General features: G+C 36.5%; 2 protein-coding genes and 2 long non-coding RNA genes across 7 annotated transcripts; 2 read left to right on the forward strand and 2 right to left on the reverse strand.

Moving 5' to 3' along the window:
• The first annotated feature begins 326 nt into the window (after window positions 1-326).
• On the forward strand, window positions 327-2,804 carry LOC110013548. Of its 2 annotated transcripts, none has more exons than XR_002874611.1 (4): window positions 327-539; window positions 2,256-2,301; window positions 2,377-2,468; window positions 2,563-2,804. It is a non-coding gene; the product is annotated as an uncharacterized LOC110013548 (long non-coding RNA). The 2 variants fall into 2 exon arrangements; XR_002874610.1 differs by lacking the exon at window positions 327-539 and adding an exon at window positions 1,412-1,716 and having other exon boundaries at window positions 2,563-2,802.
• A 475-nt stretch (window positions 2,805-3,279) lies between these two features.
• LOC111948704 lies at window positions 3,280-3,861 on the forward strand. Its single transcript, XR_002874665.1, has 2 exons — window positions 3,280-3,543; window positions 3,629-3,861. It is a non-coding gene; the product is annotated as an uncharacterized LOC111948704 (long non-coding RNA).
• A 54-nt stretch (window positions 3,862-3,915) lies between these two features.
• Window positions 3,916-6,885, reverse strand: LOC110013550 (G2/M phase-specific E3 ubiquitin-protein ligase-like). 2 transcript variants are annotated; one of them, XM_023962874.1, is made up of 7 exons: window positions 6,786-6,876; window positions 6,364-6,561; window positions 6,185-6,271; window positions 5,847-6,100; window positions 5,588-5,716; window positions 4,884-5,024; window positions 3,916-4,652 (listed from the first exon to the last, which is right to left on the reverse strand). In XM_023962874.1, the coding sequence occupies exons 3-7, from the start codon at window positions 6,219-6,221 to the stop codon at window positions 4,524-4,526; spliced, it is 690 nt and encodes a 229-aa protein (XP_023818642.1). In that variant the 5' UTR covers window positions 6,222-6,271; window positions 6,364-6,561; window positions 6,786-6,876; the 3' UTR covers window positions 3,916-4,523. The 2 variants fall into 2 exon arrangements, with proteins under 2 accessions (XP_023818642.1, XP_023818641.1); XM_023962873.1 differs by having other exon boundaries at window positions 6,364-6,885.
• A 27-nt stretch (window positions 6,886-6,912) lies between these two features.
• Window positions 6,913-10,082, reverse strand: LOC111948703. 2 transcript variants are annotated; one of them, XM_023962872.1, is made up of 6 exons: window positions 9,876-10,082; window positions 9,705-9,776; window positions 8,720-8,936; window positions 8,475-8,550; window positions 7,160-7,435; window positions 6,913-7,043 (listed from the first exon to the last, which is right to left on the reverse strand). In XM_023962872.1, exons 2-6 carry the CDS (start codon window positions 9,716-9,718, stop codon window positions 6,961-6,963), a joined length of 666 nt encoding a protein of 221 aa, XP_023818640.1. In that variant the 5' UTR covers window positions 9,719-9,776; window positions 9,876-10,082; the 3' UTR covers window positions 6,913-6,960. The 2 variants fall into 2 exon arrangements, with proteins under 2 accessions (XP_023818640.1, XP_023818639.1); XM_023962871.1 differs by lacking the exon at window positions 9,876-10,082 and having other exon boundaries at window positions 9,705-9,821.
• Between the last annotated feature and the right edge of the window lie 2,308 nt (window positions 10,083-12,390).

The raw sequence follows: 12,390 nt of genomic DNA on the forward strand, positions 1-12,390 counted from the left end.
TAGAATTAAAAAGCAGTTAAAATCAACTAAAAGCTAAATTAAAAAGGTGGGTCTTGAGCTTCTTCCTAAAAACCTCTACAGTCTCTGCGGCCCTGAGGTTCTCCGCCAGACTGTTCCAGAGGCGAGGACCGTGATGGCAGAATGAAGCCTCACCATAAGTTTATGTCCTCAACTTAGGGACAGCTAAAGGTCCAGCCCTGGACCAATATGGAAGTTTTTCTGTGCCATTCTGAATATTTTTAACCCTTGAATTTTCAATCTGAATTTTTTTTACCTTTGAATTTTCATTCTGAATTTTTATAACCTTTCAATTTTCATTCTAAATATTTTTTAACCCTAACATTTTGATCTCCCAAAAATTCAATGTAAAAAATTTCGACGGGGAAGACGCTGCTTCTTTTGTGCCACTAGCACAACTAGTCGATCTAAGAACACATCGATATCCAGCCAATCAATTCATGAGAATGACATGACGTCAGCGTTCGGTACGTTTTACAGAAGTCCAAAAGATGGCAGCAAACTCGGCAGGCGGTTCATCGGTGAGTCATTAATCCTTTATATCTCTCTATTATCGTCTCATTGACGTCGGCTAATAGAGCACAAAAACATGCATCTTTTGTTGATATTTTATTTTTTCAATTTTTCCTGCCGCGAACTATGTGTCAACTTTTAGCTTCCGGGTTCAGAACGTTATTGCTTAGACCGGACCAGAGAAGCGGTTTCCGACTAGCGAGATGATTTTCTAATGTGCTTTTATTTTTGTTGTGATAATTATTGAGTTCATGTTCGCACATAATTTTCTAAGTCCATCCATGTGGCCAGTGCTTTATTCTTTGCCGAATTTACCCGTAATAACCTAGGGTTAGGCTAATATGTGTCAAAAACCTTTAGCTTCGGAATAACTTACATTCAACGCCGCAATGTGCATCTTGGCTGCAGGTAAATATGTGGGAATAGGATCCGCCTTTTTTCTGGACGTGACTTCTCACTATCCCAAAGCCGATCCTCTGATTGGAGACACAGTTCTCCCGAGTCCAGCAGCTCACTCATGCAGAGCCGGCGGACAGAAGTCTCCTTTTTGCAACAGTAAAGAAAACTCAGATATGATAACCGGCATTACATAAATGGGAAAATAAAAAAACTTTTTTTTTTTTGATTTATTTTAATTTGAAAAACGAATGATGGATGGATTGTTGTTGCTGTAAAGCCTTCGGGTGCAGAGCGGGGCCATACCCCACGACAAGAAGTCACAGGCTTCTGTTTAAGTAGTTGCAAGGAGGCAAAATAAAAATTTTCATGTCTATATTTAGGAGTTATTGACAATACAAGCTGGAAATCTCTAATTCTGTCTTTTTTTTTCTTTATCTCTCTTCTAGGAACTTCTACGACATATTTTTGAGAGACTTCGCTCCCGTTTGGAACATGTTCTTCAGCGTGTACCCCTAGATCTGGACTTCTTAGACTTCATTTGCACTCAAGAACATGTCTTTTTAAATGCTTTGTCTAGTCAGTTAACAGTCTGTCCTGCTATTTTAGAGGAACTGACATATCTGCAAAGACTTATTAGTACTGAAAAAGAAAGAACAAACAGTTGCATTGCTGTTGTGCAATGGGAGCAGGGTCCAGCTGGGCGACAACGAATGGCGCTATCCTCAGACTACCTTTGTAGCCTTCTGGAACTTAATCTTCCGGTCACATGCATAGCCAAACTCTTGGGTATGTCCAGAAGAACAGTTTACAGACGTATGAATGAATCGGATCTTTCAGTGAAAGGACTATATAGCACCATGTCAGATGAAGACTTGGATCAGTGTGTCAGAGAAATAAAATCCAGGCAGCCTAATTCTGGATATCGAATGATGAAGGCTCTGCTGCAAGCCCAAGGACATAAAGTGCAGTACAACAGAGTCAGAGCATCCATGCATCGTGTAGACACCTCAGGTGTCCTGTCACGTATGGTCCATCTAGGATGCATTGCTCGACGAACGTACTCTGTTCCAGGCCCCATGTCCTTGATACACATAGATACCAACCACAAACTAAGACGGTATGTAATTTCGGAAATTATATTCTTGATAACGTAAACCTTAATGCAAAGTTTGCGTTGAAATACAGTTGTAAATGATATGGATGTTATTTGATCAAGTGCTTTGTTGATGTTACTTACCATGCAGCACAAAAAAAACACATTTGAGTTATATTTAACTTTTTTGGTTTAAAAAAAATCCTTTCTTTTCCCTTTTTCCTACTTTCAGCTACAGCATTGTCATTTTTGGTGGCATTGATGGTTTTTCACGCAAAGTAAGCACACTTGTCAATAAAAACACACTTGTTTAGATGCTTATTCCTCATAATGGTGTTTTTACTGTTCTGCAGATAATGTATCATGGTACAGCATCCAACAATCTGGCAGCAACTACACTATCTTTCTTCCAAAGGGCAGTTGAAAAGTTTGGTTTTCCTCTGAGGTTAGGAGGTTTTTTTTAATTCCAATTTGACATTTAACCAATATTTTCTAAGCACCATTACATATTGTATACTTTTTTTAATTCTTTATATTAGGGTACGTGCTGATCACGGGGGAGAAAACGTAGACGTTGCACAACTTATGTTTACGGTCCGTGGCACTGGAAGAAGCAGCTTCATTTCTGGAAAAAGTGTTCACAACCAAAGGTTTGTTTGTTTTAAGAACCCGATATGTGAGTGTTTTTTTGTTTTTTTTTGTACAAGTAGTAATAGGACAACTGCACTGTCAAAGCATGTGCTACTTTAAGTTGGATTTAGTTGGACACACAATTCATTATAAGAAAAATTTATAAATTTAACATCAATCTTGTATGGGTTTAAGGTCTGGAGATTTCAATGGTCAATTCATATGCAAAAATGATTGCCCGAACCACTTATTAATTGTTTAGGTCTGTCGTGATCTTGGACTAAAATGTTATGTTTTTGTTCATATAACTTTTACTGTGATATTATGGATCACATCAGAATCAGAAATAATTTATTGATCCCACATGTGGAAAATTTGTTTGTCACCATAGCAACTGACAGCAGAGGGAGAAAAAAAAAAGACTAAGAATAATATAAAAAAAGAACAAAGAAAATGTAGCATAAATGCAAACAAGGCAGTATAATTTAAAAAGCTATTTACAGAACAGTGTATGTTCAAGTGTTCATTTAAAAACACAATTTTTGCAATTTCCTACAGAAGATTTATAATGGAATACTCCATTTACTGAATCACTGTTTTTGTAATGACCTAGGATTTAGCGGCTCTGGACAGATCTGTGGGTTGCTGTGACCAGCACATACTACAACGTTCTCCACCACCTTGAAGAAGAGGGATTCCTCAGCATTGCGAGTGTTCAACACCTCTTCTGCTGCCACTATGTATTTTTACCACGTATACAGGATGACCTGGACACTTTCTGCAGTGGTTGGGATAATCATCCTTTAAGAGCAGAAAGTAACATGACTCCTAACCAGCTGTGGGTACTGGGTCGTGCACGTCATCCCATTCCCGAACCAGAGAACATGGAGGTATATACAAATATATAGATAACTTTGTGATGTTGGTTTGTTTGCTCTTTACCATTTATTTATTTCTGTGGCTTGCATACCTCAGGGCATGGAGATTCCACATATTGAGTGGGAGGAGAGTGGACTTCCTCATCAGGACCATTCAGATGTCGTTGTGCCAAACATCAACTGCCCACTGACAGATGAACAAATGGCAGCTTTAAGAAGTGCAGTTGACCCAAGAGCTGAATCAGACTCCTTTGGCTCTGATGTTTACATTGCAGCTGTTCAGTTTTGTGAACATTTTTTTCCACAATAAAGGAAAAACAAATCTGTTAAGAGGCCAGTGGGATCAGTTTCATCAGTGGTTTATTTGAGAGCAAAATCTCAATCTTTTTTTTTAACAAAAACAGTAAAACACGTGACATTCAATGCCACAACAAACTTCCTGATCTTAACAAAACCTTTTTTTAAGAACATAAAACAAACCCAAGAATTCACAGGAGCCCAAATCCTGTATGACAAGTCTCAATACAGGCAAGGAGATCACATCTGAAAGATCTGTAGTCTCTGTAATGACCTGGAATTTTTAAGGTCTCATAGCAGGTGGAGGCTGTGGGATAGCTGCTTCTGACGATCTCCACAGACAGGCTCTTCGGTAAAATCTCCCATCCAGTCCAAAATTTGGCTAAATTCATCAATTCAACTGTCGTTCCTGTAAGGATTAATGAAGCAAAATCCAGAATAAAGATTATGTTTCAATTTATTTGTCAAAAAAAATTTAACTTTACAATTCTTAAACAGTGTGTCAGTGTAGCTTTAAGGCTAATTTGGAAAAATATGTATTTAACAGATGTAATTACACTTACTGGACTAATAAGAGTAACATAATCATGTTAATGTTTTCATTCATGAATGTTAAGGTTTTCTTTCTGGAATTTATATTTTTTTTATAAATTCAATTCAATAGCAGCCAAGTAAAACTTTTTTAGCACTCCCATTTATGAAAGAAACTTACCATTTTTAATGAACTCCTGAAGATACGCCTTGATGCGGCTTTTGGTTTCAGCAGACCAATCATCATCTTCATCTTCCTCCTCCTTTGGCCAACTGATGCGTTGAAGAAATATCTGTAATAGGATAAAAGTGTTAAACATGTTGGAACAATTTTAACTTCAATATATAGTATCCCCCCCCAATTCGCAGGGGTTAAGGACCAGAGACACCTGTTAATACGCCAAATTTGAGAATGCCAATACCACATTTATTTTGTAAAAAGCATGAAAATTCTCAACAAGGTGAATTCTTTAAGAAAATGGTAGAAGTACAAATCCTAACTGAGGTCACTGGCAAATATGTACCTCAGGACAAATGTCGCCTGTTCCTTCACTTGGAAAAATCAAGGCTGCAGTTTCAGGTCGCTTGGTAAGCACTGTCCACACTGGAGTCTCTTTAAGCCCTCGTCTCAGCTGTTTAATTTGCCTTGTGACACGTCCAATTACCTACAAACAAACAGAAACGTTTAAAAAATGATACACACATTTAAAACCCAGACTTTCTTTCTGTTCTGTCAATATGAAATGTGAACAAGTTTTAAAGTAAATACTGCAGCTGATCATCATTCTATTTACTGGCGGTGAAAAAAAATGAAGAACGATACTTTCGTTTCGTACAATCCTATTGATGTAGGTATGAAAGAACTTTTTGAGAGAATGCCAAAATATGTTTAAAAAAGACCTGCTGTTTGTGAATTAAATAACATTTTAGGAAAAATTGAAAATGTTTTTATATTTCTTTGTTTTATAGTGCAAATTATAGTTGGTGATGGCACAGTTGTTAAGTAGAGAATTTAGAATTGTCACTTCATTTCATAAAACCTGGTCTGGAGTCTAATGATGCTCTCAAGCTCTCATAAAGGATGTCATACATTTTCTATCATGGCTTTGCTAATTTTTTTATAGAAGGTCTGGTAGCTTATTTAGAAGGAAAAGCAAAAATACTATACTCAGGCATCCATGATATTTAAATAAAAAGATTCTGCCAAAAAAAAAACATTTTCACTCACAGCATGAATCAACAGCTTCTCAAAAAGCCATTTTTTATTGCTCTCCGTCAAGCAAGGAAGGTCCCACGCATAGGCCAATTCCTGAACCCTTGCTCTTTCAGCATCAGAAAGTGCAGTGTCCCCTTCAAGCTTAAAATAAAATAAAAAGTTAAGATCTAGCGCAAAACGTGATATTAAAAAATAAGTGTAGTGCAGAAATTGAAAGACACTTCTCAGAACCTAAGAACAAAAATTTTGAAAAAATTGAAACAAAAATTACAAGCTCGAATTTCTCTCTGATGTCCAGGTCTGCGCAGTCCTCCAGTGTAACTGTTGCCGTTTCAGGGCTCCCACCAAGCAGGACATGGACAACAGCGGGGCTTAGCCCAGACAAGCAGGGTCCTTCATGTATGAAGGAGTGGCCAATCATTCTCCCTGCCACCAGGTACATGTCACTCTCCACGAGAAAGTGAGAGGCTGAGGGAACTAAATGGCCAGGTGGTCCTTCAAAAAGGCATGTAACATTGGAATTTGCTGTTCAAGACATTAAAATGAAAAATTAAGTTATAGGGTAGTCTTTCATATGATTTGGAAGGAGGCATAATGTTATGTGCTTACCAAAATTGATGCAAAATCCAGATTTCAGTTTCTCCATACATGTGGAGATAAAGTAACGAGTGACTCCCTGTCCAACAGCAGTATCCCCTTTAATACAAAGGTGAGGTTTTAAAAATTAAGCAAACAGTAAATATGTTTTCTTTTGTAGTAAAATTGCTGTAACATCCATTTACATGTACCTCCCAGTCTGCAATTCAGGGGACGTACCCACACTACATTAGGCCGCTTGTAAAATTAAACAAGAGCCAAATCCTGTTGAGCTGGGGTCTGTCTCAGGTCCATGCTCAAAACCAATGGACTTTCCCTTTCATGAGTACAGCGATAAAAACTTGCACATGCAGACATGGCTTTTATGGGGTCACTGATGGTTAGCCAACCTATAAAAATAATCAAAAAATAAACGAATGAAGTGGTGGTTTATTTAAACCACATGTCAAGCGTCAAATCTTAAAGGCATGTCACTTTTGCTTGGATGTTAAATTAGTTCACCTTACATTTGAACATCACTGTAACAGTAAACCATGAGTCGGGAGTACAGTAATATTACCAAAAGGTTACCTTCTGCAACTACTGCATTGTACTAACCATGAGCTACACCTACCATCACTGACAGTTGAAGTTCCAGATGGTCCTGGAACTGCAGTTTGCTCCTCCTCACTGACAGTACCTTCAAGCATTCTTTCGTTTCCTGCACTACTCACATAGTTCTTTCTGTTACACTTCTGACAAATAGGTTTAATGTAGAGTAAAAATTTTCAATAGCAAGAAGTTAATAATTACCTTTCTCCACATGAAGAAGCATTCTCCTCGATGAAGTCAGTGGAAAACATTTCCGTGCATAGAGGACATTGCTGCAATGCTGAAGAAATCAAAAGTTACAAACTGAAATAAATTTCCACGGCAAGTTTTAAACAACTAGTTTCTAAATTTGCTGTAGTCACAGTGTGTTTAAAAAAGATTACAGAAAATTCTTACATTTGTTCACCACTGGTTCATTGGCATCCACACCAGCACAAGACTGAATGTGTACTGTGAGAAGTTGAAGGGGAACTGCTTCTGTCTGACATGTGGCTTTGGGCATGCTGCTGAATGCCTTATCAGTTGGGTGAAGAGGATCGGTGCTGAGCTCTTCTTGGATTGGCGCTATGAATAACGTTGCATTGCCATTCTTATTTGCCAAGTTTAAGATCTTGCCTGTGTATCCGGTGCTATCAGGTGCCACTAAAGAAAGTTTTCGGCTCCCCCATCCGCCTGTATAAAACATTTAAGGAAGATTAGGCTATAAAACTTAGATAGTTACATTAATACTTTAAACATACAGTGATCCCTCGCTATAACACGGTTTACTTTTCACGGTTTCGCTACTTCACGGATTTGCATCGTGCATTGTGTTCAGCATTCTGATTTGCTAAAAAGTCATCCCGCTTCTTCTCTACCTGTGCGTCAATAACGTTGCAGTTTAATATGTACACGTACGTAAATCAGCTTGCCAAATGTACAACACGTATGTGCAAATTCTCTTGCAATTTCAAGTTTCTCTAAAACCCATAGAAAAAAGAGCGACAACAGCTGTCTATCACTATGTTCTTCTCCTGAACAAACACAGCTGCACCGCGGGCTTCAGAAGAAGAAAACACTGCAAAGCAAAGTCAGGATGCAGCGGTTCAGTATGAAGAGCAGTGAAATACACCTGAGTCACTATTTGTCCCACTGTACTTTGTATTTTTTATAATCATTTTAAATTTTCTCCCGTTTAATCCAATACTCGGGTCACGGTGGGCGGGGCTAATCTCCGCGATTTGAAGCCTTCTGTTCACTGTGATGATTAAAATTATTATTTGACAGTACAGTACAGAAGTTATTTGTTGAAAAAACTTTTCTAAAGTACTTTGATTTGTGAAACAAATGCTTGAGCCTGTAAAATGGTTTGTTCTTTCTTTTCAATGTATAATAGAGTTTTTAATTGTACAATACTTGTTAAAAAAATAGAGGTTTCTACTTCACGGATTTTGTCTATCACGTTCTATTTGGAACGTAACCCCCGCGAAAAACAAGGGTTTACTGTACTAAAAAACTTAAGGCCAATTTGATTACTGTAAGAGTACTATCAAAAACAAAATAATCTAAAGCAATCTTAAGGATAAAAAAAGATACCCAACTTTGTTATGAGGAATTAATATGTAATATGTATACAATTACAAATAAATATAATATTTTCAAAACTTCTTAAGGTGTATCAATATGCAAAAGTGATGAAATAGCACTGGAATAGAAACTCAATATTTCCCACCTCGACACTTGTACACCAACCAACCACCAGTAACTGCTGCCAGTTTTGGAAACAAAACATTGAGGGCTTCACACAGCTGTAAACAAACATTATATACATTATTAACTTAATTAAGGATAAAAATATAATTGCTCTTATATAATTGTAATAACTTTGTTTTTTTATTTCTTAGATGTCAAACTGAGGGAGTTACCAAATAGATATTGAAAATAGACACACAAACATGACAATTTGCATCTTATTACCTCATCATGTGTTGTGCTTTCATATAGTTGAGCAGTCCTGCGACCCAACCCTGCCTGCAGGTGGACTATCTGCTCTTCTTCAGATGGACTTCTCTCATATTGTTTAGGCAACAAGTGAAAGACCACTTCCAATGGTTTAATTTTCTTTGCAGGGATATAACTTGCTGCAGGAAAGCGCCGCTTTCCTCTTCCACGGGCAAAGATACCTGGAAAGGACCTTTAAAAAACAAAAGAACAAAGATGTGTGACTAAAAAACACTCTTATAACAATTTTATTTGAAGATTGACGTATGAAACAGATGAACAACATAAAGCTTGCTATGACGTAATAACCTGACACGGTGAGTAAAAAGTATAGACACATCTCATTATGAAAATGTAGAAATGTCAACACCCATGATTTCTTTATGTTATATAAACATTGAGAACAAGAACTTTTGAGTTGTAAATAGGTGGTATTGTAGTTAGCACAACCACCTCATGTGAAAAAAACAAAAAGTTTTTTTCTTAACCTTTTACCTTGGGCAATAAATATGGAGCCATTAATGTTTTGTATTGGTCGAGCATAATGGTATTTGCTCAGTTGTGCATAACCTTAAATTGGACTAACTGGGTGGCAAACATTTGTTTAACAAAATAATTTCCCATTGCTATTAAGAGCATGTGAGCCACATTCAGCTGAGAAGCTGCAGGAGTGAAACCAACTAAATTGTCATCTGTAAGTGTCTTTTTGCGTGCTCAAGGCTTGGCGGAGTAGGTCATTTCGCTAATGGAAGAACAGAAGGTAGGTAAAAAAAAAGTAATTGTTTTAAACCCAATCTTGTAAATGAAACGGCAGCAGGCTATGCTAGCATTTTGCAATAGCAAAAGGGCAAAAAGGGCTTGTCTAGAGATGTTCAGCACCCCCCATTGTCGTGCCTGTTTTTGTCACTACAGAAAAACTACCAACACAAAAAGGTTCAAAAACGGTTCTGTTCAAGTTTACCGTGTCATTTCCATCTGAACAGATGGTCTTTCTGGTCCAGTGTTGTTAGTGTGGCTGCCTTGCCTCTGCTCCCTATACAATGCAAACATATTCATTAATCAGATAAGGCTTGACCTCGAATTTAATAATCAAAAAAAGGCAGAGATGAAAACCTCTGATTTAATACTCAACCCTTCAGTGTGAGTAGTAACACCAGAGTTAGTGCTCTGGTTTCTCCCAGATGATGTTACCAGGTGCAGTAAGAGTTGGATTGACTGCACAATTTCACTGTTATCACTGTAACACAAAACACAAAAACACAAATTTAGCCCACGGATGGAAACATAAAATATTAGCGTTATTTATTTTGTAGTCCATAAACGCAGTGCTTCTCAATTATTTTTTGCACACGCCCCACTATTTGAGAAGCACTGCAGATTAACGCAAAATATAAGGAGATGGTAGTCGCTGTCTGGCTATATACGTGGTCTTTCACGTTAGCAGAAAAGCGAACACAAGGCGGGAAAATTAAAAAAAACATACATTTTTTTTTTGTCATTTATTATATTAATTTGAAAAATAGATGAGCGGTTCATGTAACATTGCTTTGTTTTTATTTTAAGTTGAAAAACAAATGAACAAGTGATAAACGTATTGTTTCCTTTACATACGCATACCAGAGTTAGCGGTCTGTGATTCTGTCTGACCCACGACCAGGTGCAGCAGCAGTCACTAAGCGCGGGATTAATAACTGCACAATTATTTTTCACCGTGATTCGCGGCGGGAAAAATAGCGAGAACACAAATTTGAAAAAAATTAAATATCAACAAAAGATGCACGTTTTTGTGCTCCATTAGCCGACGTCAATGAGACGATAATAGAGAGATATAAAGGATTAATGACTCACCGATGAACCGCCTGCCGAGTTTGCTGCCATCTTTTGGACTTCTGTAAAACGTACCGAACGCTGACGTCATGTCGTTCTCATGACTTGATTGGCTGGATATCGATGTGTTCTTAGATCGACTAGTTGTGCTAGTGGCACAAAAGAAGCAGCGTCTTCCCCGTCAAAATTTTATACATTGAATTTTTGGGAGATCAAAATGTTAGGATTAAAAAATATTTAGAATGAAAATTCAAGGGTTTTAAAAATTCAGAATGAAAATGTAAAGGTTGTAAAAATTCAGAATGAAAATTCAAAGGTAAAAAAAATTCAGATAGAAAATTAAAGGGTTAAAATATTCAGAATCTGATGGCACAGAAAAACTTCCATAGACCAACCTCAGGGTCTACGAAGGTTCATACTTTAAAAGGTAGATCATTTAAATAAGAAGGTCCATTAATGGCCATTAAAAGAATCTTAAAATCAATTCTGAAATGCACAGGGAGCCAATGCAGCCATTTAATAATGGGTGTAATGTGTTCCCGTCCTCTGGTCCTCGTCAGAACTCATGCCGCAGAGTTCTGTAATAAAGAGACTTTTGGGGTAAACCAGAGAGCAGGGCATTGCAATAATCTAAACGACTAAAAGTAAAAGTATGAATCAGCACCTCTTTGCTGGCAAGAGAGAGGAACAGGAGACTCTGGCAATGTCTTTAAGATGGTAGAATCCTGTCTCAATGACACTTTTAATGTGTGGGATTAAATTTAGCTCAGAGTCAAAAGTATGTCCCAGTTTCTCACACAGTGAGAAAGTTTGAAATTCTGAAGATGTTGTAAAATCATCTGTCTCTTGTCTTCAGAGCCGGCGATTAAAACTTCAGTTTTGTCCTGGTTGAGCTGGAGGAAGTTTTCTGCCATCCATGACTTTATATCAAAAATACAATTCAAAAGAGTGTCAATAAGTTCAAGGTCATCAGGAGACACGCCGATGTAAAACTGTGTATCAAAACATGGCAAATGCTGCATTCCAAACGCGAGGTTTTACCTGCTCCTCATCCATCTCAATTTGTGTAATAGAAATAGAAATACTCAGAAATGCAGTGTTATTCCTAAATACTTTTATTTATATATATATATATATATATATATATATATATATATATATATATATATATATACATATACACACACACACATGTATACATACATATATATATATATATATATATACATATACATATATATATATATATATATACATATATATATATATATATACATATACATATATATATATATACATATATATATATATATATATATATATATATACACATATATATATATATATACACATATATATATATATATATACATATATATATATATATATATATATATATATATATATATATACATATATACATATATATATATATATATATATATATATATATATATATATATATATATATATATATATATATATACACATATATATATATATATACATATATATATATATATGTGTATATATATATATATATATATATATATATATATATATATATATAAAGAGGTACACAAGAGACAATGAAGCCAGACGAATAAACAGGCTCTTCGCAACTCAACCTGCAAAAGTGTACGTTCAGTGGCAGGGTCAAAACAGCCGAGCAGACCCACCAAGGCTACAAACTGAACAGTACTGGAAAAGTATATGGGAGAAAGAGACAGCACATAACAGCAATGCCCAGTGGCTGGTCTCTCTGAGAAAAGAACATAGCAACCTCCCTGAACAGAATCCAGTAACCATCACAGTGGCAG

Source organism: Oryzias latipes, chromosome 14 (assembly GCF_002234675.1).
Source record: "Oryzias latipes chromosome 14, ASM223467v1".
Taxonomy (NCBI): domain Eukaryota; kingdom Metazoa; phylum Chordata; class Actinopteri; order Beloniformes; family Adrianichthyidae; genus Oryzias; species Oryzias latipes.